General features: G+C 52.9%; 1 protein-coding gene across 1 annotated transcript in view; it reads right to left on the reverse strand.

The window, feature by feature from the left end:
* The window catches only part of LOC116831157 (IgGFc-binding protein-like), a 124,223-nt gene that overhangs the window by 13,656 nt on the left and 88,200 nt on the right, over window positions 1–22,367 (reverse strand). The window contains 16 exon segments of the mRNA XM_075070687.1: window positions 1,006–1,116; window positions 1,460–1,687; window positions 1,781–2,006; window positions 2,509–2,687; window positions 2,830–3,102; window positions 4,234–4,437; window positions 4,440–4,530; window positions 5,745–5,786; window positions 5,788–6,005; window positions 6,008–6,199; window positions 6,202–6,247; window positions 7,434–7,783; window positions 17,787–18,351; window positions 19,524–19,684; window positions 21,553–21,738; window positions 21,826–21,848. Coding sequence (XP_074926788.1) covers window positions 1,006–1,116; window positions 1,460–1,687; window positions 1,781–2,006; window positions 2,509–2,687; window positions 2,830–3,102; window positions 4,234–4,437; window positions 4,440–4,530; window positions 5,745–5,786; window positions 5,788–6,005; window positions 6,008–6,199; window positions 6,202–6,247; window positions 7,434–7,783; window positions 17,787–18,351; window positions 19,524–19,684; window positions 21,553–21,738; window positions 21,826–21,848 — 3,095 coding nt within the window.

Raw genomic sequence — 22,367 nt, forward strand, 5'->3', positions numbered from 1 at the left:
CACATATCCCGGCTCACGGATGATGAAGAAGAAAATTTCTTCGGCTTCCGTAGAGCTCTGCCCGAGTAGGATTAAGTAAATTAGCAGAGTACAAGGACCTCAACATTGACGCAAAGCCGCAGGCCTGGAGAGAACTTTCTTTACCTCTTGACGTGGACACATACCAGGTCGCAAGCCCAGGAGAGAATCAAATGACCTGATTGCACATAATCCCTGCTCTCCCAGCCCATCAAGCTCTCAACCCAGAGAACCTACAGGTAACCTGGGAGGGGGCAGGTAGGGCAGTGAATAGAAACCCAGGAGTTCTGATCATAGACCCCTGCTCTAACCACTAGACCCACTTTCTTCCTAGTCTAAGGATGGAAACTCTACTCTGTCCCGACTCCTCACTGTTCAAACTCCATTGAGTCTGCTCTAATGACTCTGTCCTCTACGTTCACCTCTCCTCTTGTTTAACTCTTGCACCTCTTTCACCTATGTTATCATTGCATGAACCATCTCCTGATCGACAGGTTGTCATCGCTGGCTGCAGCTGTGAAGCTCACAGATTCACCGCTTGGGCAGGAAAATGCAGGTGCAGTTTTGCGCGGCAACTTTGTTGGTCAAACCGTCTCATTAGGCTGTTTGCAAAAGAGAAAATAACAAACAATGTAGTCGGGGAATGTTAGTTTTTCAAGTGCGGAGATGTTCAGTTACGTGGAGGCCATATCTGCGCTAGAACAGAGCATCTTATCTCCCAGCCCGCCCGCTCTACTCCACTAAGGCCACTACTGCCTCCAAGCTGGGAGAGACCAGAGGAGTCGTGATCCCAGCTCCCTGCTCTAACCACTACACTCCACTGCCTTCAACACACGGTCATGCAACCAGCCTGCCATTAGTGCTTTGCTTTCTACAGAGATTATTATTGCCATTAGGCAAGTGACAACGGTCCTGATCCAACATGGCCGAATGAGAGCAGGGGGTGGAAGAAGCGAACGGATAGGATTAATACCCAGGCGGCGGTACCTTGTACTATAGCCCCTTGTTGAACACCCACAGCTCGCAGAGCACGCAGTCCTGCCGTCAAAGAGGAGCCATCGTCGCACTGGCACCTTCGGCGCAGGTTCTGGCCACTTCCTGGCGTGCGTGACGCACCAGGTGGTGGTCAGAGGTCGGCCGCACGGCTCTAGTGAAATGTTGGCCGGGCAGCGCGGAGCTAAGCAGAGAGAGAATAATTGATGGCTGGAGGGATCTGCAACCACAGCTTAGAGGGACAGACATGAGGAGAGGAGAATCTAACAGGTGACGAGAGGAGCAGGTCACCCTTTATAACGGAGCATGAAAGTTGTTGGATCCCACCCAAAGGATCTCCTGAAGAACCCAGAGGCCTGGTATGAATACCTAGACTTGCTGTCCCCGCCCCCGAGGGAGGGAGCGAGTGAGAAGGCCCCTTGTGCTACACCAGCATCATGGCACTTACGGCAGAAGGAGGCGTCCTCAGGCTGGATGGTGACACCGGCCTCTTGGCAGCTGTGACCGTAGCTGTAGAGCTCTGCACAGACCTGGGACCTCTCAGTGCCCAGGCACGATTCATACAGGCAGTTGTTGAAATACAAGTGGGCTGACTGTGCGTGGCAGGCGCGAGGGCCATCGGCGGCCGTGAGCAGCCCGCAGTAGTGCGCTGTTTGAAGAAGTCCTTCCTTGTCTCCTTGCAAGGACCGGCAAGCGTTCCGCATCCGTCGACAGGCCGCTCCCGGATTGGGACTTTCCAGGCGGAACCGAATGCTGCCACGTTAGGGGCCGCTCTGCCATCGGGAGGCAGGAACTACGTCGTCCGACGCCCGTTGTAGTTTCCGCACAGGCCGCACGTCTGCCCCGGTAGTTTCCTGGACGGTGACTCTGGCGTGGTAAACCAGGTCGTAGCCACGGTGAGGCCAAAGTCGTTTGCACGAGCCACGTTCCCACCGTGCTGAATGCTTGGAGCGCCCATCGCACCACCACAGGAGGTTGTGAGACACCCCGTCCACCTGAAAGAGACGACCATTCCCTGTGAGCGGGGGAGTGGATGCTATAGGGTGGGCAATGGGTACAAATAGGGTCTCGTGACACACCTGGGCAAATCTGTAGTGACTCCACTGAATTCAATTAAGTTATGGCCATTTCCGCTCTCATTGACCCCAAGGTAAATCCAGGGTCACCTCGTTCAGTGCAATGGCATCAGGGCCCGATTCTGATCTCAGTTCCCTGGCCTTACTCTGCAATCACCCACTGAGCGCAATGAGCTGAGGGCTGGATTCCGATCTCACTTGTCCAGAGAAAATCCAGAGCGATTCTGCTTTTCTTCAGCGGGATGTCTCTGGATTGGTACTGGGTGCCAATAAGGTCAGGATCAGATCCTGGTATTGGACCCCTCCTGCCCACATGCTCCTTATGAGTGACCCAAGACACAAGTGCCCTTTGCATTGCCACATCGGTGGGGTTGCCCTATTGCAAGGTTCACCCCCATGGAACATCTTGAGCAGGACTTACCATGACGAGCCCCTTCCTGTTCTGCAGCAGGGTGAGCGTGAGCCCATAGACCTCCACAGACACCAGCTTGGTGACAGACACCTTGCCGTTGCCCCAGGGCTTGTTCTCCACCTTCACGGAGAAGGACGTCAGGTTCCCGGCGTCAGCGCAGGTCTTGGCCAGGATGTAGGTGCAGGTGCCTTGGAAATCGAAGGCACCCCATCGAAGGAGAGGTAGTGGGGGTCCCCGGCAGCAGAAACACGTTGCGGATCCGACAGGTGGCATTTCCGGACCCCATCCACCACTTTGCACAGCTCGTTGGCTGCACACGAGCCTCCCAACACTGCACCACCCCGTTGTCTTTGCACTGGCACTTCTCCCGGCAGGACGCCTTGGTGTAGATCACCTCTCCCTTCCCGTAGTACCTGCCCTGGTGCACACAGCCGCACTGTGCGACGGGGACGCACCGGTCTCCACTCAGGAGGAACCCGGCGTCGCAGAAACACCCTTCGGCACAGGGGCACTGCAGCCGTCCGGCGCCGAGAGGCCGTGGGCAGGTGGCAGGGCAGCCATTCCCACAGAGCTCGTAGTGGGAGTTGCTGGGGCAGGTGGCGTCTGCAGGAGAAGATAAGAGGGAACATACAGATGAGGCTGAGAGAAAGCTTCTTAAATTAAGGCACAACCGGAAGAAAGGGGCAGGTATCACTTACAACATAGTGTTCTTCAGGAGAATGGGAGCCAAAACTCCTGGCTTCTAGTCATGGTTCAGGGAGGGAAGTGGGGTCTACTAGGTTAGAGCGGGGAGGGCTGGAGCCAGCACTGCTGGGCTCTATCATTGGCTTTGGGGAGGGAAAGTGCATTAGTGGTTAAGAGCAGGGGAGACTGGAACTCAGACTGATGAGCTGGAGGGTTGCAATCAGGGTTGCTGAGTGTATTGCCAGGTCTGGGAGGGATTAGGATCTAGTAGCTTAGACACAGAAGGGCTGGGAGCCAGGACGCTGGGGCTTTCTTTCTGACTCTTGGAGGGACGTTTGGTCTAGTGGTTACAGCTGCAGACAAGGGACGTGTTCCAAATGAGTCCCAAATTCTGGAGTGGGCTGCTGTGTATTGTTTAGTGATGGAGGACTGGGAGTCAGGATAGCTGGGTTCTGCCATTGGCTTCCCTGTGACTCTGAGAAACTTGCTCTAGTTCTTTCTGTGTCCGTTTTCCTGACCCTGATGGGAAGGATGACTAGTGTCTGCCAAAGTATTTCCAACCCCCGGGAGACAGGTGCCAGCAAGGGGACAGAATTACATTGCTACAGCATGAAGTTTGAAGCAAGCTCAGTAGGTGACCTTTACGGTTGGCTACACTGCTGCGAGATGATAGGTGTATAAGGCCAGAGACACACAGCAGAGCCGTTCTGAGCCCTCTGCAGAGGGTGCTGCAAATGCAGTCTAGCCAGTCCTTAAAGCAGATTCTAGAGGTGACACTTACTGCAGAATGAGGTCGATCTCCACTGCTTATATCTGGATGCCCCCAGCCTGGCAAGCCGTCACGTAGGCGCTGATCGCGCTGCAGAGAGCATCACGATGACCCTTGTACTGGCAGGTATCAAAGACGCAGTCGTCGAAGAAGGGGGCTGGGTCGATGACCTCATGGCACTCTCTGAATGGCCCGTTCCCTCTGGTGATGACCCCACAGTACCCAGCTCCCTTGTAGGGTTGTCTCTGAGCCTCACTGCAGACCAGGCACTTCCCGGGTACAGTTGTCCGAGCACCCTGGGACCTCCCCCACCTTCCAGCTCTCTGCAAACTGGATGGCATTGGCTGCCCGTCTCCCGTTCCTCATGGTCAGGTCATCACTGGCAGTTTGGTTGTTGTCACCACACAGTCCGCAGAGGGCGTTGGTGTAGGTGTTTGGCACAGTGACCCGGACCAGGCTGCTCCCATCGAAGGTCACCGTCAGAGCGAAGCGGTCTTGATGAGGACTTGGGCTCCGCTGACATAGGCCTGTAGCTTCTCCTCATGATAGAAAGGCAGGGCCACAAAGACACCGTCCACCTGGAACAGACGCAGCAGGGCCCGGGATTAATGTTGAATGAATACTGCCGGATGGGGCAGAAGGTGGGGATCCAGGACTCCTGGACTCTATCCCTGGCTCGGGACAGAGGAGGGAAGCGAGGGGAAAGGGAAAGAAGAGGGTGGGGTTCCTAACATCTTAGAGCAGGGGAGGCTGGGAGCAAGGACTCCTGGGTTCTAGCCTCAGTTCTGTGAGAGGAGTGGGGTCTGTGCTGGGTTTAGAGCAGTGGGGGATGGGAATCAGGATTTCTGGGCCCTATCCTCAACTCTGGAGGGCAGTGGTTGGAGCACGGGGGTTCTGGGAGCCACGACTCTGGGTCTATCCCCAGCTCTGATTGGGGAGCGGGGCCTAGCGATGAGAGTAGCTTTGCAGGACATGTTCACAAAGACTGTATCCATTTAACTGATGGGCCAATGGTCTGAATTGCCAGTTACACTAAGGCCCTTCTGCACTTGGTAAATTAGGTCAGTATCACTATTTCACTGCTCCGGGCTGCGGAAACTCCACCCTCCATGACCGATGCAGTTAAACTGACCTAACTCCTGGTGTGTACATTGCTAGCTCAACGGGGGAATTCTCCTGTTAACTTAGCTAGTGTCTCTTGTGGGGGTGGCTTGCCTACATCAATGGGAGAACTCCTTCCACTGGCAATGGTAGCATCTTCACTGAAGCACTACACTACTGCAGTTCTGTTGTGCCACATTAGTGGTTGATTTGTGAGCAGCCGTAAGACTCTCGTCACATCCCTTGGGCAGTGTAAATACAATTGACTCCAACTCTCTGCTGTCAGAATACCTGGAAAAAGCCTTTGTGCAACAGAAGTCAGGGTCAAGTACTTTGGTGGAGGAAGCTTTTAGGGCTGTTGATTCTTTGGAGTCAATGGGCCAGATTCCCAGCTGGTGTGAATTGTCCCATTCCCTGTGGAGGGAATCGGACCCGATCCCCTAGCTAAACGACTGAGGCTACTGAATGCACAGCAGTTACATTGGCATAGCGGCACTTCTTGGCAAAGAAAATCCTGCCGTACCTATTCACAAAGGGGCACTTAGTTACTCCCCGTACACCCACCGCCAGCTCAGTGTAAATTGATGCAGGTCTCATTTCTGCAAGTGGGAGAGAAATCAGGGGCAATGTATCAACAGGAAGAGCTCCTGCTCACAGCTCCCCGAGTAGTCCTGTGGCTCTCCGTCCCTACCTTGATCTTGCGGGGATATTGCTGGCTGACAGTGAGGTTTTCTGCCGTACACCTCCAAGGTCACCGCTTTGGTGTAGGACACGGCCTTGCTGCCGCGGTTGTTATTCTCCACCTTGATGTTGAACGGGGTGAGCGTGGGGTCCTCGGAGCAGACCCCAGCCAGCTGGTAGATGCAGGTGCCCATGAAATCGTACTTTTTCCCATCAAAGGTGGTGTAGTGAGGGTCCCCGGAGGCCGTGCACGTGGAGTAGCTAATTGGTAGCAGTCACGGACCCCGTTGATCACGGCACATCTCTCGCTAGACTTGCAGCTGGTCTTCCGGCATATCACCAGGCCCAGGCTGGGGTCACACCTGCACCGAGAGCTGCAGTTCTCATCGGCCCAGAACTCCTCACTGGGTTGTGTAGTAGCGGCCATTGTAGTCACAGCCACAGCTCCCCACGGGACACACCGGCCGCACTCAGGACGTAACCGTTGTCACACTGGCAGGTCTCCACGCAGGGCTCCGGCAGGAGGAGTTGGCGGTTTGGTCAGAGCAGCTGGCTGGGCAGGCGTTCCCACAGGCCTCGTAGTGGCTGTTCTCAGGGCAGATTGGGACTGGGAAGGAGTCAAAGAGGGGGAGATTTAACAACACAGGAAATGAACTACAAACACCTGCTTAGATGCAGCAAGAGCCAGAGACAAATTCTAATGTGCAACCGCGTCCTCTATATCACAGGCCCGATATACAAGCAGCCACACTAAGGCCTCCTCTGGAGCACAGCACGGGCAACAACCCCATTGGGCAAGGGTGTTGCTAGCTGAGAGAGCAGGAAATGCTCTCTGCTTATAGAAAATCGAAGAAGATCTGCAAAGTGCATGCAGAGCAGACTAGCCCTCACTTGTCAAGGCCTCCTCTGGAAGCCCCACCCACGCCAGATGGCCTAGGACTCAGCACAGGTACCCTGGAAGTGGAAAGGCTAAGGAGATCGTACTGGGGTGTGCACCTGTATTTCCAGGTAGTATTTCAGACGGGTCTCATCTTTCCATCGCTTTCTGATCCATCCCTCTTCCATCCAGTCCACCACCAAAGCCATCCCTCTCTTCGTTTCATCAGTTACAGCCCTCTTACACAATGTTGACCACCCCTTATTTGAAGTGAGGAAGTGAGATTTTCTTTACTTTAGATTGTAATTAAATTTTCATTGCCTCCATCTAATTGATGCATGTACATCCAGGAGTATCTATATCTGTCTAATCTATAACCTAATCCATTTAATTATCCATCCGTCTCAGCATCTAATCTACCAATCTTTGTCTCTAATTGGCTTTATCTCCCCATGCACCTAGGCCATCTATCCATCCATTAAAGCTCTTTCTCTCTCTCTATCCATTTTCTATCACTTAATCCTCAATTTGAATCTATTTAATCTCGCAACTGCATCTAATCCCATCCTCTTAACAATATATTGAGTCTCTCTTTCTCTAATCTAATCTAGGAAAGCCATGTGTCCATCCACTCTCAATCTAGCTAGTCTATTATAGGGATTCCTCATGCCCATATCTCCATGGCGTCTGGCTGCCAAGATGCAGTACAGAGGCCTGATGTCTGCCCTGATGCTCAGCCCACTGGCCATCTCCCCAAGCAGCAGAGTAAGTCTCGTCTAACTGCTGCTTTTGTCAATCAAGAAACCAAAGCACAGAGCTCACCACAGCCGGATGGTGTCCTCCAGTCATAGATGGTGATGCCCTGTTTCTTGCAGATGGCTGCGTAGGCCTCCAGCGCTTGGCACAGGATGTTCTTGGCTCCCCGTTCAGACACACATCATAGATGCAGCTGTCAAAATGTCCTCCGGGCTCATCACTTGGATGACACTCTCTGAGGGCCCTCCTGGTGCGTTTGCGGATCAAACACAGGTATCGTTCCCCCTCAAGATCTTCTGCCTTCCTCTCACTCCGCACTTGGGCATGTTCCTTGCAAACATTCCAACAGAAGGTGTCCCCGCGTCTTTGACTTTCCAGCTGCTTGGCCATTCCGACAATGGAGGAGACCCTGGTACCTGGATGGTGACGTCAGGTCATCTCCATGGTTTGTGATTTCGCCACCCATAGGCCAGCCCATAGCCCCATAATAGCTGCTGGGGAGGGTGATGATCAGTGCCAATTCCAGTCATACCGACAAACCTGCGACCAAAGTCTGTCTGCAGCGATAGCATTGAAACCCGGGGGATCTGGTAGAGCTTGATTTTACCGTTCTTCATAGCGGTCTCCCGTGACACACAGCTGCGCGGTCTCAGATTTGGCTCATTCTCCGTGTCCAGTGACTAGACTTTCGGTCTGGCAGGTGTCGCTGATAGAGATGAAACATAGACCGTCATGGATTTAGTTGCATCTCCTTTTTCAGTCTCACTCCTATACCAGAGTCTCTGCCCTCCTCCTGGACAATCACACGAGGCAATGCTAAGTAAAGTATCCCAGAGGACTTTCATAGGCGAGTTTGATGTATCCTCGGTGGAAACTTTTCAACCAAATGATTCTCTCGCCAAGACGCGATCATTTGGGAAAAGTAAGACATTTCGCCACAGTCGCACAGATTACGAATAATACAGAGTTGACCCCAACCGTTGAGGAACGGTATATCGCTCTCCTGTTGGAGTACGGGCATCCATCGCAAGAGCTGGTGAATAAATAAAAGCTTCTCCACCATACGACTCAATGCTAACTGCACCGAGGCTTGACCAGTGCAGCTCTCTATACTTCATTACAATGGTAGTACCCGTACAGCATAAGCAGAGATTTTGCTACATTACCCCTAAGAGAGGACGATAGAGCCAGAAACTCCGATGCACTCAACTTGAGCAGTGAGTCTTACTCTTGTCAATATATTGTTAATAGTTATGGTGGATTACTATGGTGGGCAATGTGGCGAGGACAGTGACAAGAACGCAAAAAGATCTATGATGGGGAAGCGAGAGATGACATTCGTATGGATTAGATTAGAATATTGCTATGCCGACGGGCAACCACCAGGAGGCCCTGTGCAGGACGGAAGTTAGTCAGGAGACGTAACAGAGATGTGTCTGGGAGTATGATGTCGAGGAAATTGAGATCCATGGGTAGGGAATGCATTTGTAGTGAAAGAGAGATCGACTCGTCGTGACTGCGATCAACAGTAGTGAGGGATAGATGTGTATCCTGAAAGATGGATAGACGAGATGTGATAGTCTGGAGGAGTTGAGGGAGCAAGAACATCCTGTGCCAAGCGCTGTTATGGGGCCTACGCAGCCATTCTGCAATGATGAACAAGGGCATCCCTTCTATGAGTGGGAGGAGACACATCGCGGCTGTGCGTGAGCTCTGTGTTTGGTTTCTTGGATTGACCAAAGGCAGCAGTAGACGAGACTTACTCTGCTGCTTGGGAGAGGCCCAGTTGAGGATGCGCATACAGGGCAAGACATCTGATCGCCAGATAGGATGTACTGCATTCGGCGCCAGCGCCATTGGAGAAGTATGATGTGTATTGGCATGGGGAATCCTATAATAGAAGTCGTGAGATGAGAGTGGCATGGAAGTACAATGGACACATGGCTTTCCTGATTAAGAGTTAGGAAAAGAGAGACTCGTAAGTGATTGTATAAGAGGTATGATTTAAGTATCCATTGCGAGTTATTTAATTCAATTGAGATAAGTGATACATGAATAGAAGAGAAAGAGCTTGTTAATGTATGTATAGATGCCTAAGGGTGCTTATGCGTGAATGCAGATAGACAATTATGTAGATCTCAGAAGATTGGTCAGATTCGATGCTGAGACGGTATGGATTAATTATATGGCTATTAGGTCATAAGACTTGACAGATTCATTAGGAATTTCTCCTGGATTACACATCAAGTTAGATTGAGGCCAACCTGAAATTATAATTACCTCTAAAGTAAAGATAACTCTCACCTTTCCTCACTTCAATAATCGGGTGTCATACGTGATTTGTGGTGAAGAGGGCTGTAAGCTGTGAAGCGGAGAAGAGTAGGGATTGGCTTTGGGTGGGTGGACTGATGGAGTAGAGGGGTGTTGATTACCAGAAGAGCTCGATAGGATGAAGATGTAGACCGTCCTGAACATATATGCCTGTTAAGTACAGCGTTGCCAGACACCCCCAGTCGCCCTCGCTCCTTAGCCCTTACGCATTCCAGGGAGGTGACCAGTGTGCCTGGTGTCTAGGCGCATCTGCTGTGGGTGGGTTCACGAGAGCCTTACGAGTGAGGCTAGCTGCTCTTGCTCCTTGAGTCTTCTTCGATGTTTCTATAAGCAGAGAGCATTTCCCTGTCTCTCTCATTGCTAGCAGACACCCTCTGCCGATGGGGTGTTGCCCGTGCTGTTGTCAGAGGAGCCTTAGTGTGGCGCTTGTTATCGCCTGTGATTAGAGGACGCTGGTTGCCACATTAGATTTGTCTCTGGCTTTGCTGCATTAGCGTGTTTGTATTCATTTCCTTTGTTGTTAAATTCCCCCTCTTGACTCTTCCCGTCCCAATCTGCCCTGAGAACAGCCACTCGGTGTGGGAACGCCTGCCCAGCCAGCGCTCGACAAACCGCCAACCTCCTCGCGGGAGCCTTGCGTGGACCTGCCAGGTGCCTACGTTCCTGTGCCCCGTTGTGTCTCCCCTGGCGTGTGGCCTGTGACGTACAATCCGCTTCAACCCCAGGATGGCTTCGTGGCGTGAGAAACTGCCTCTCGTGTCAGGTTTCCCCAGCCTGGCCTTGCTATGCCGGAACGCTGTCAGTTACGAATTGGCCGTGATCAAGGGTCCGTCACTGCTACCCAATTGCTATTCCGTGCACGGCTCTCCGGGACCCTCACTAACACCTTGATGAAATAAGTCCGATTCATGGCACCTTCTCCCTGCTGGTTGTTCGTGACCCGCACGCTCACCCGTCACACTCAGAGGGGCTAAACCGCGCAGCACGCCGTGTCTACCCAGAGCGGACCTTGGGCGTGTTACGGCAGAAACCCTCCTGTCCCAGGCTTCTCCCCGCAGATCAGTGGGACGGAGCGCCACGCATCGGAGCTGGAGGTTACTGTTATCATTGCCCCTTGTTCTCCCCTGCGAATAGCTGATCAATTACACTGAGCTGGCTGGTTCCGGGGTAATCCCTGTGACTAGTCCCGCCTCTCGGCCAAGAATACCTTCTATGAGCCAGCGTGTCTAGACCTCTAGTGTTTGCTGGGTGTGGCGCCGGATCCTTCCCCCACCGTAGATGGCATTACACCAGCATAGGATTCTTGAGCCCATTGACTCCATAAGGACATCACAGCCCGTAGAAGTTCCTCCCACCAACCATACTACCTCTGTTGACAAGCTCTCCGATTCTGACGCAGAGAGTGGAGTCATCTATTTACACTGCCCAAGGGCATGTGAGGCAGGTCTTACGGCTCTCCCTCCCCGACCAATCACCACTCACTTGAGCAAATCTCCCAAACTACAGTATTTGGTGCATTCAGGTGAATACTGTAGCCATCCAGTAGGAGACAGCGGTCTCCTTTTGACGGTAGCGCAAGCCCCCCCACGAAAGAATCATAGCTTTAACAGGGATTCTCGGGTGGTTGCTCTTGCAGTGCCGGAGTTTAGCTGTATCTCGCTTCGCGCGAGGTGGCAGGTTTCGCGCCCGGAGCATAGGTGCACGACTATACTACCAGTCGAACAAGGCCTTTGTGTAACTGGCAAGTTCGACCCTACTCAGATGGCATCTGTTGAACTGGCCTGCAATGCTCCTTACTTTCATCCAGGCTGCTCTCCCCATCAGAATCTGGGTAGGCCCCACGATGTGGGCTCCCAGCCCGCCGGTGCTCCAACCACTGCCCCTCTCAGAGTCTGAGGATAGGCCAGGAAGATCTAATTCCCATTCCCCACTGCGTCAACGACCCTCACTCCTCTCACATGACTTGAGCTTAGACCAGGAGTCGCTGCTCCCCAGCCTCCCCTGACTAAGATGTTAGTCCACCCTCTTTTTTCCCTCTCCTTCGCTTCCCGTCCTCTCCCGAGCCCGGATGCGAGTCAGGAGTCCTGAGCTCCGCTCCTTCTTGCCCGGCGCTAGTTCATCAACATTAATCCCGGCCTGCTGGTCTGTCCAGCGTGGCCGGGTCTTTGTGGCCCTGCCTTTCTTCATAGAGAAGCTACAGGTCGGAGCCCAATTCCTCAATCAGACCGCTTCTCGCTCTGACGGTGAGGCTCGAGGGAGCAGCTCCTGGTTGTCCGGTCCACTGTGCCAAAACACCTACACCAACGCCCTCTGCGGACGGGTGTTGTGCACTACACAAATGCCAGTGGATGAGCCTGACCAGAGGAACGGAGACGGGCAGCCAGGTGCCATCCCAGTTTGACGAAGCTGAAGGTGGGGGGGTCCCAGGGTTCGCTACACACTGTACGGAGAAGTGCCTGGGTCTGCAGTGTGGCTCTAGAGACAACCTACAAGGGGCGCGTCGGGTCATCACCAGAGGAACGGGCCATTCCAGAGATGCCATTAGAGGTCTCGACCAGCCCCCTTCTTCGACGCCGGTCTTGATACTGCCAAGTACAAGGTCATTCGGTTGCTGCTTCTGGCGCCGAATCAGCGCCACGTGACGGCTTGCCAGGCTGGGGCATCCAGATAAAGCGTGGGGAAATCGACCTCATTCTTTTCAGTATAGAGTGCCACCTCTAGAATCTGCTTTAAGGACTGGCTCGGACTGGCCCTTTGCAGCCACCTCTGCAGAGGGTCTCAAACGGCTCTGTCTGTGTGTGCTCATGCCTTATACACCTATCATCTCGCAGCAGTGTAGCCACCGTCAAAGGTCACCCCTACTGGCATTTGCTTCCCACTCATGCTGTAGCACAGTATATCGTCCCATGACGGCACCTGTCTCCCGGGGGTTGCAATACTTTGCAGACCTAGTCATCCCTTCCCTCAGGGTCAGGAAACGGACACATAAGAACTAGAGCAGTTTCTCAGAGTCCAGGAGCCATGGCGAACCAGCTTATCTGATCCCAGTCCTCCTATCAGCAGCATACACAGCAGCCACTCCAGATTTGGACTCATTTGGAAAGTCCCCTGTCTCGCTTTAAACCCTAGACCAAACGTCCCTCAAGAGTCAGAAAGAAAACGCCCAGCGTCCTGGCTCCCAGCCTTCTGTGTTGTAAGCTACTTAGATCTAATCCCTCCCGGCTGGCAATACACTCCCAGCAACCCTGGATTGCAAAAGCCCTCCAGCTCATCAAGTCCTGAGTTCAGGTCTCCCTGCACTCGTTAGACCAGCTAGATGGCCGATTTCCCTCCCAAAGCCAGTCTACGAGCAAGCCATGCTGCTCCCAGCTCCCTCCCCGCTCTCCGCTAGTAGACGCCCACTGTCCCTCGTGGAACCATGACTTTTAAGCCACAGGCAGTTGATAGTGCACCACCAATTCTCTGTGAGTCCTACAACAGCTAAAGTTTCGTACGTACCGCCCCTTATTAGATTGCCGGCTCTGTGCCGAATTTTACCACAAATAGATCCTTTCTCTGCGCTCACTTGGACTGATGCATGTGAATGTCCAGTCGGATATAACTTTCTGTGCCAGAGCTTGTCCCCTGCCCTCGCAAGACTCGCATCTCTCGGTCTGTGAGAATGCTCTCAGCACTCTGCCACTGCCCTCTCTCGGCGCGGGCGGTGCCAGTGCCCGTGTAGCGCGAAAGGTGTATCCTGCGCAGCCGGGTTTCCTCCGAGTGTGGACACACCGGGTGTCCCGTATCGTTGCACAGTGCACGCTGTTGATTTAGCACCAGGGCGCGCAGGTTATACGCGGAAGGGAGGGCCGCGTGTCCTACCCAAAGCCGTTGTAGGCCTTCCGGATGCGCGATGAAATATCAGTTTTTATGCCCCATGTTGCCCCACAGAACCGTGACCAGGGGTACCAGGTCGAAAGTCCCAGGAGATCCAATGACCTGATTTGACATATCTGCCCTCCCAGCCCATCAGCTGGCGGCAACCCAGAGCCCACCGTACTAGGAAGTAGAGCGCTGGGAGGTCGATGGTGAATCGGCCGCGAGTGCCAGTGCCGAACCAGTGTCTGTGCGAGGCATCATGACTCCTGCATAATCTAACCGATCTCTGAGACCTCTACTCTGCCTTCCTAGATCTTGATAAGTGTAGTCGTGGCCAAAGCGTCAACCTCTGTGCCGCTCCTCAACCTTTCTCACTCCATTGGTCTGTACTAATGACTCGTTGGCTCTCGTTCAACCTCTCCTCTCTCGATAATCTCTTGCTCTCTTTCACCTATGTTGTATGCCTCTGCATGACCCATCTCTGATCTACGGTTTCTCGCTGCGCAGCTGTGCAGCTATCCACCGATCACCTTGGGGCCACGAATGCTCAGCGTGTCAGCCTGTGTGCCGCACTTGGTAAGCTACAGAACCGTTCATGTAGGCTGTGCAAGAGAAAAGAACACCTGTGACGTCCGGGAACAATGTCGTTGTCTAGTGCCGGAAGTGCGTTCAGCCTTCACGTGCGGGGCTCCACATCCATCGCGCCGAACCGTAAGAACAGGAGCATCCTCATTCTCCCATCGCTCGCGACGCTGCCTTGCCTTACCAAGTACATTTCGCCGAGCGTACTGCCTCTCGCAGAGCTGGGGAAGAGCCCAGGAGTTCGAATGACTCCACAGCTCCCTTGCCTATAGCCACTCCCATGGCGCACTGCCGCTTCCAGACAAGCACGGGTCATGCAACTCCAGCCTTCGCGCAATAGTGCGCTTTGTGACTTTCATACGAGAATTCATCTATATGCCCTCTGGCAAGTTACAAACGGTTGATCTCAACATGGCCGAGAGTCACGGGGTGGAAGAAGTGCGAACGGATTACGGTAAGCTCACCCCGCAGCTGGAGTCTGCGGGTACGCTTTGTAATCTAGCCCTGTGAGCAAGCACCCTGAGCTCGCACGAGGCCCGCTAGTCCTGCGCCCGTGCCCAGAGTGAAGCCATCGGTCGACCACTGCAGCCTTCGGCGCAGTGTTTGTTCGGGCGACTCCTGAGCGTCTGTATAATGCCCTGGCTACAAGGTCGCTGTCAGTAAGCCGGCGCATCCTCGTAACAGTTCACTAGTTGACACGATCTGGCAGTCTGGCGCTAAGCGAGTAGATGAAGTTCCATAATGTTGGTGGAACGCGCGCTCTCAACCTCACAGAAACTAGAGGACCAAGGCGCTCATGGAATAGGAGGGTGACGGAGGAATGCTACTGGCGATTGTTTAGGAGCACAGGTCACTTTTATTAAGCGGAACACTGAGGTTGTGGGATCCACCCAAAGGAGTCTGCTGAAGAGCCGCAGAGGCCTGGTCATGAGATCACCTTAAATTGCTGTCCCCGCCCCTCCGAGGAGCGGGAGGCGATGAGACAGGCCCTTGTGCCTACACCAGCATTCATGGCCTTACGGCAGCAAGGAGGCGTTCCTCCAGGGGTGGGATGGTGGACCCGGGCCTCGTTGCAGGCTTGTGACCTAGCTGTAGATCGTCTGTCACCGGACCTCGGGACTCTGCCGTTGCCCAGGCACAGATCTATACAGGCAGTTGTTGAAATACGACCAGTGGGCCTGACTGTGCTGTGGCAGGCGGCGCCAGGGGCCATCGGGGCGTGGCAGCCGCAGGTAGTTTGCTGTTTGAAGCGAAGTCCTTCCTTGTCGCCTGCAGCCTGGGCAGCTGTTCCCGGCACATCCGTCCTCACAGGCCCGCTCCGGGATTGCGGACGTTTCGCTAGGCCGGGTCAACCGAATCTCCCACGTTAGGGCCGCCCTGCCATCGCGGGAGCAGGACTCGTCGTCCCGACGCTCCGTGTGTTCCCGCACAGGCCGCACGTCTGGCTCGGGTTTCCCTCATCTTCCCTGGACGGTGACTCTCCCGGCGTGGTTAAACCACACTGTCGTAGTCACGGTGGCGCCAGGATAGTGTGCTGTTTGCCCACGAGCACGTCTCTCCCCACCGGTGCTGATAGCTTGCGCGAGCTGCCCATCTGGCCCCACAACCACAGGCGAGTGTGAGACACCGTCCACCTTGAAAGAGACGCACCATTCTCCCCTACGTGGGCCGCTGGATGGCCATGCTATCGGGACCCCGTGCCGGGAAGGGTAACAAGATGCGGTTCCCGGTGACACGCTGGGCAAATCTGTAGGTGACTCCACTCTGATCATTAGTTCATTGGCCTATTTGCCGCTCTCATTTGACCCCAAGGTAAATCCAGTGTCAGGCCTCGTTTTCAGTGCAATGGCATCAGGCCAATTCTGATGCTCAGTTCCGCTGGCCTTACTCTGCAATCACCCACTGCAGCGCATGCGCTTGAGGGGCTGGATCGATCTACTTGATCCCAGAGAAAACCTCCAGAGCGATTCTGCTCTTCTCAGCGGGATGTCCTCTGATTGGTACTGGTGCAATAAGGTCTAGGACTCAGATCGTGGTATTGGACCCCTCTGCCCCACATGCTTCCTTATGAGTGACCCAAGACACAAGTGCCCTTTGCATTGCCACATCTGGTGGGGTTGCCCTTATTGCAAGGTTCCACCCCCATGGAACATCGTTTAGCAGGGGAAACTTACCATTACGAGCCCCTCCTGTTCTGCAGGCAGGGTGAGCGTGAGCCATTAGACCTGCCACAGGACACCAGCTTGGTGACAGACAACCTCTGCCGTTGCCCCAGAGCTTGTTCTCACCTTCACGGAGAAGGACGTCAGGTTCCCTCGTCAGCGCAGTCTTGGCCAGATGTAGAGCAGGTGCCTTGGAATCGAGCCACCCCATCGAAGGAGGAAGGTAGTGGGGTCCCAGGCAGAAACACGGTTGGCGGAATCCGAACAGGTGGCATTTCCGTACCCCATCCACCCCTTTGCACAGCTCGTTTGGCTGCACACGAGCCACCTCCCACACTGCACCACCCGTTGGTCTTGCCACTGGCACTGCTCCCGGCAGGACGCCTTGTGTAGATCACCTCTCCCTTCCCGTAGACCCTGCCCTGGTGCACACAGCCCGCACTGTGCGACGGCGGACGCAGCAGTTCTCCACTCAGAGAACCCGGCGTCGCAGAAACACCCTTCGGGCACAGGGGGCACGTTGCAGCGGTCGGCGCGATGAGGCCGGAGGTGGCAGGGCAGCCTTCCACAGAGGCTCGGCCATATGTGGGAGTTGCATGGGGCAGGTTGGCGTCGTGCAGGAGAAGATAAGAGGGAACATACAGAGAGATGAGAAGAAGCTTCTTAAGATTAAGGCACAACCGGAAGAAAAGGGAGGTATTCACTTACAAACGATAGTGTTCTTCAGGAGAATTGGGAGCCAAAACTCCTGGCTTCTAGTCATGGTTCAGGGAGGGAAGTGGGGTCTACTAGGTTAGAGCGGGGAGGGCTGGGAGCCAGCACTGCTGGGCTCTATCATTGGCTTTGGGGAGGGAAAGTGGCATCTAGTGGTTAAGAGCAGGGGAGACTGGAACTCAGGACTGATGAGCTGGAGGGCTTGCAATCAGGGTTGCTGAGTGTATTGCCAGGTCTGGGAAGGGATTAGGATCTAGTAGCTTAGACACAGAAGGGCTGGGAGCCAGGACGCTGGGGCTTTCTTTCTGACTCTTGGAGGGACGTTTGGTCTAGTGGTTACAGCTGCAGACAAGGGGACGTGTTCCAAATTGAGTCCCAAATTCTGGAGTGGGCTGCTGTGTATTGTTTAGTGATGGAGGACTGGGAGTCAGGATAGCTGGGTTCTGCCATTGGCTTCCCCTGTGACTCTGAGAAACTTGCTCTAGTTCTTTCTGTGTCCGTTTTCCTGACCCTGATGGGAAGGATGACTAGTGTCTGCAAAGTATTTCCAACCCCCGGGAGACAGGTGCCAGCAAGGGGACAGAATTACATTGCTACAGCATGAAGTTGAAGCAAAGCTCAGTAGGTGACCTTTACGGTTGGCTACACTGCTGCGAGATGATAGGTGTATAAGGCCAGAGACACACAGCAGAGCCGTTCTGAGCCCTCTGCAGAGGGTGCTGCAAATGCAGTCTAGCCAGTCCTTAAAGCAGATTCTAGAGGTGACACTTACTGCAGAATGAGGTCGATCTCCACTGCTTTATCTGGATGCCCCCAGCCTGGCAAGCCGTCACGTAGGCGCTGATCGCGCTGCAGAGAGCATCACGATGACCCTTGTACTGGCAGGTATCAAAGACGCAGTCGTCGAAGAAGGGGGCTGGGTCGATGACCTCATGGCACTCTCTGAATGGCCCGTTCCCTCTGGTGATGACCCCACAGTACCCAGCTCCCTTGTAGGGTTGTCTCTGAGCCTCACTGCAGACCAGGCACTTCCCGGTACAGTTGTCCGAGCACCCTGGGACCTCCCCCACCTTCCAGCTCTCTGCAAACTGGATGGCATTGGCTGCCCGTCTCCCGTTCCTCATGGTCAGGTCATCACTGGCAGTTTGGTTGTTGTCACCACACAGTCCGCAGAGGGCGTTGGTGTAGGTGTTTGGCACAGTGACCCGGACCAGGCTGCTCCCATCGAAGGTCACCGTCAGAGCGAAGGCGGTCTTGATGAGGACTTGGGCTCCGCTGACATAGGCCTGTAGCTTCTCCTCATGATAGAAAGGCAGGGCCACAAAGACACCGTCCACCTGGAACAGACGCAGCAGGGCCCGGGATTAATGTTGAATGAATACTGCCGGCAGAAGGTGGGGATCCAGGACTCCTGGACTCTATCCCTGGCTCGGGGAGAGGAGGGGAAGCGAGGGAAAGGGAAAGAAGAGGGTGGGACCTAACATCTTAGAGCAGGGGAGGCTGGGAGCAAGGACTCCTGGGTTCTAGCCTCAGTTCTGTGAGAGGAGTGGGGTCTGGTGGGTTAGAGCAGTGGGGGATGGGAATCAGGATTTCTGGGCCCTATCCTCAACTCTGGGAGGGCAGTGGTTGGAGCACGGGGGCTGGGAGCCACGACTCCTGGGGTCTATCCCCAGCTCTGATTGGGGAGCGGGGCCTAGCGATGAGAGTAGCTTTGCAGGACATTGTTCTACAAAGACTGTATCCATCTGATTGGGAATGGTTCTGAATTGCCAGTTACACTAAGGCCCTCTGCACTTGGTAAATTAGGTCAGTATCACTATTGTCCGGCGCTGCGGAAACTCCCCCCTCCTTGACCGATGCAGTTAAATGACCTAACTCCTGGTGTAGACATTGCTAGCTCAACGGGAGAATTCTCCGTAACTTAGCTAGTGTCTCTTGTGGGGTGGCTTGCACATCAATGGGAGAACTCCTTCCATGCAATGGGTAGCATCTTCACTGAAGCACTACATATCTGCAGTTCTGTTGTGCCACATTAGTGGGTTGATTTGTGAGCAGCCGTAAGACTTCTCACATCCCTTGGGCAGTGTAAATACAATTGACTCCAACTCTTGCTGTCAGATACCTGGAAAAAGCCTTTGTGCAACAGAAGTCAGGGTCAAGTACTTTGGTGGAGGAAGCTTTTAGGGCTGTTATTCCTTTGGAGTCAATGGGCCAGATTCAGCTGCGTGTGAATTGTTCCATTCCTGTGGGGAATCGGACCCGATCCCACCCTACACGACTGAGGTACTTGCACAGCAGTTACATTGGCATAGCGGCACTCTGGCAAAGAAAATCCTGCGCGTACCTTATTCACAAAGGGGCACTTAGTTACTCCCCGTACACCCACCGCCAGCTCGATGTACAATTGATGCAGGTCTCATTTCTGCAAGTGGGAGAGAAATCAGGGGCAAGTATCAACAGGAATCCTGCTCACAGCTCCCCGAGTAGTCCTGGTGCTCTCCGTCCCTACCTTGATCTTGCGGGATATTGCTGGCTGACGAGTGAGGTCTTTCTGTTCCGTACACTCCAAGTCACCGCTTTGGTGTAGGACACGGCCTTGCTGCCGCGGTTGTATTCTCACCTTGATGTTGAACGGGGTGAGCGTGGGGTCCTCGGAACAGACCCAGCCAGCTGGTAGATGCAGGTGCCATGAAATCGTACTTTTTCCCATCAAAGGTGGTGTAGTGAGGGTCCCCGGAGGCCGTGCACTTTATGTTTGTTGTGTTGATATATGGAGACACAGAGATCCAAATTCCAACTAAACTTAAGCACTGAGCAAATTAAGTCTTTCTAGGCAGACATGATTTCTTCACGTCTATATGTAAAGCTGCACTTCCTGCTCTGTTTTTCCCTCCCATCCACAGAACCCATTTAAAAAAAGGGGGGGGGAAGAATCTGAAAGTAGAAATTAATAAGGAAAATATTATAATCCCATTTATATAATACTATGATACATCTTCACCAGCGCAGAAAGTGCAAATTACAACCCTTTCATCAGGGTTGTGAATCTGACACATTGATCTGTTCCTATTACCTGGTCTCAAAAAGGACATAGCAGAAATAGTGTATCTGACCCCACTGCAGGAATTCACTGGAATTGTTCGGAGAAGGTGGGCAAGGTAATATTTGTTATTGGGCCAACTTCTGTTGGTGAAAGAAACAAGCCTTTGAGCTACACAGGGCTCTTTTCGGGTCTGGGAAAGGTATTCAGAGTGTCACAGCTAAATACAATATAGAACAAATTATTTAGCATAAGTAGTTAGCACGTATTTTAAGGGACCATGCAAGTTAGAGTGGCCTGTTAACACCTCTATAGTCATAGGACAAAAAGAGAGGGTTAGTGGATTACAGATTGTTGTGATAAGCCATAAATCCACTGTCTCTGTTCAGTCCATGATTTTTAGTTCCTAGCAAAGTTATGAATTTAAGGTCTCTGGTGTTGTTCAGGTTTCCTTTAAGGATGAGGATGGATAGGTCAGATATAGAGTGAACGCTTTGTAAAAACTGTTCACTAGGTGGTGTTATGGTGTTTTTGTCTTTTATCACTTTTCTGTTTGAGTTCATTTGAGAGTGTAGAGATTGTCTTGTTTCAACCAGTTAGCTGTTGTTGGAGCATTCAGTGCACTGGATGAGGTACACCACGTGTGTAGGACTCCTGGATCTTGAAAGATGTGTTGTGGGAAGTGCTGACCATTGTAGCAGTATCTGTCTGCAGGTTTTGCATCTGTTGTTCTGGTAGAGCCTGGTGCTTCTTTAAGGTGGTGTTTCCTGGGCTGTGGGGAGCTTGCTTCTGATGATGAGGTTTGGAGAGTTTGGGGGTGGGGGTATTTGAAGGCCTTAATGAAGTTTGTACTTTAGTGAGGGGCAGGGTGTGTTTGATGTCACATTCCCTGCTAGATAATCCAGGAACATGACTTACGCTGGCTTTGCCCCTTACACTTCAGAAACCTTTCTCAGGTTTATTTTGCTGCTGTCATTCTTGCACTGGATAGCGTTCAGGGACAGTGTTTCATACAAATATTCCTGTGTCTGTGCTGGGCTACAGGAGCGAAGAAGTAGTTCATAGGTGGATGGTTTGAGAGGACACCTCTATTTAAAATTGGTCGTCTAACTGCTGCTTTTGTCAATCAAGAAACCAAAGCACAGAGCTCACCACAGCCGGATGGTGTCCTCCAGTCATAGATGGTGATGCCCTGTTTCTTGCAGATGGCTGCGTAGGCCTCCAGCGCTTGCACAGGATGTTCTTGGCTCCCCCGTTCAGACACACATCATAGATGCAGCTGTCAAAAAATGTCCTCCGGGCTCACTTTGGAGTGACACTCTCTGAAGGGCCCTCCTGGTGCGTTGCTGATCAAACCACAGTATTCGTTGCCCCATAGATCTTCTGCTTCCTCTCATCGCACGTTGGCATGTTCCTTTGCAAACATCCCAACAGAAGGTGTCCCGGTCTTTGACTTTCCAGCTCTTGGCCCATTCCACAATGGAGGAGACCCTGGTACCGTTGGGTGACGTCATGTCATCTCCATGGTTTTGGTTGAAGTTCCCACATAGGCCGCCCATGGCCCCATAATAGCTGCTGGGGAGGGTGATGATCAGGTGCCAATTCCAGTCATACGACACCTGCAGACCAAAGTCTGTCTGCAGGATAGCATTGAAACCGCTCTGGTAGAGCTTGATTTTACCGTCTTCAAGGGTCACCGCAAGCTGGTGGTCACGTCATTGATCTAGAGATAGGAGGAAAAAACCAATGGTTATTTCTCTTTTCATCTCACCTATTACAAGAGTTTCTGCTCCTCTGGACAATAAAGATTAGAAAAGCCCAGAATTAAGCATTTGAGTCCTCAGGGATAAAATGTTCTCTCTCCGGGGATCTGAGAATGAATTTCCAGTGCAGATTAGATAAATACAGAGTCTGACCAACCTTAGGAAATGCTGGAAGACCCTCCCCTTTAATAAAGCTTCTCCACCATAACGACAATGATACTCACAGCTTGAAACCCGTCTAATTCACCACAATATCCTACATCAAGCAGAGATTTCTCTACCCCTAAAAGAGGAGAAAAAGCCAGAAGCTCCGTGGATTTGAGCAGGGAGTTTACTCTTGTCAAAATATGTTACATAGATGATGGTTGGATACTATGGTGATGGCGGCAGTACAAAACCAAAGAGAGAGAGAGAGAGATTCGATAGATAGATAGATATGTATGGCGACGGGTGACGGATAGATGGAGAAAAAGCAGATGTGTCTGGTGATAGATTGAGAAATGGATAGAGGCGTATGGGTGGATGGAGAGAAAGAGAGATGTCTGTGGGG

The sequence above is a fragment of the Chelonoidis abingdonii genome, chromosome 11 (assembly GCF_003597395.2).
Source record: "Chelonoidis abingdonii isolate Lonesome George chromosome 11, CheloAbing_2.0, whole genome shotgun sequence".
In the NCBI taxonomy this organism is placed as follows: domain Eukaryota; kingdom Metazoa; phylum Chordata; order Testudines; family Testudinidae; genus Chelonoidis; species Chelonoidis abingdonii.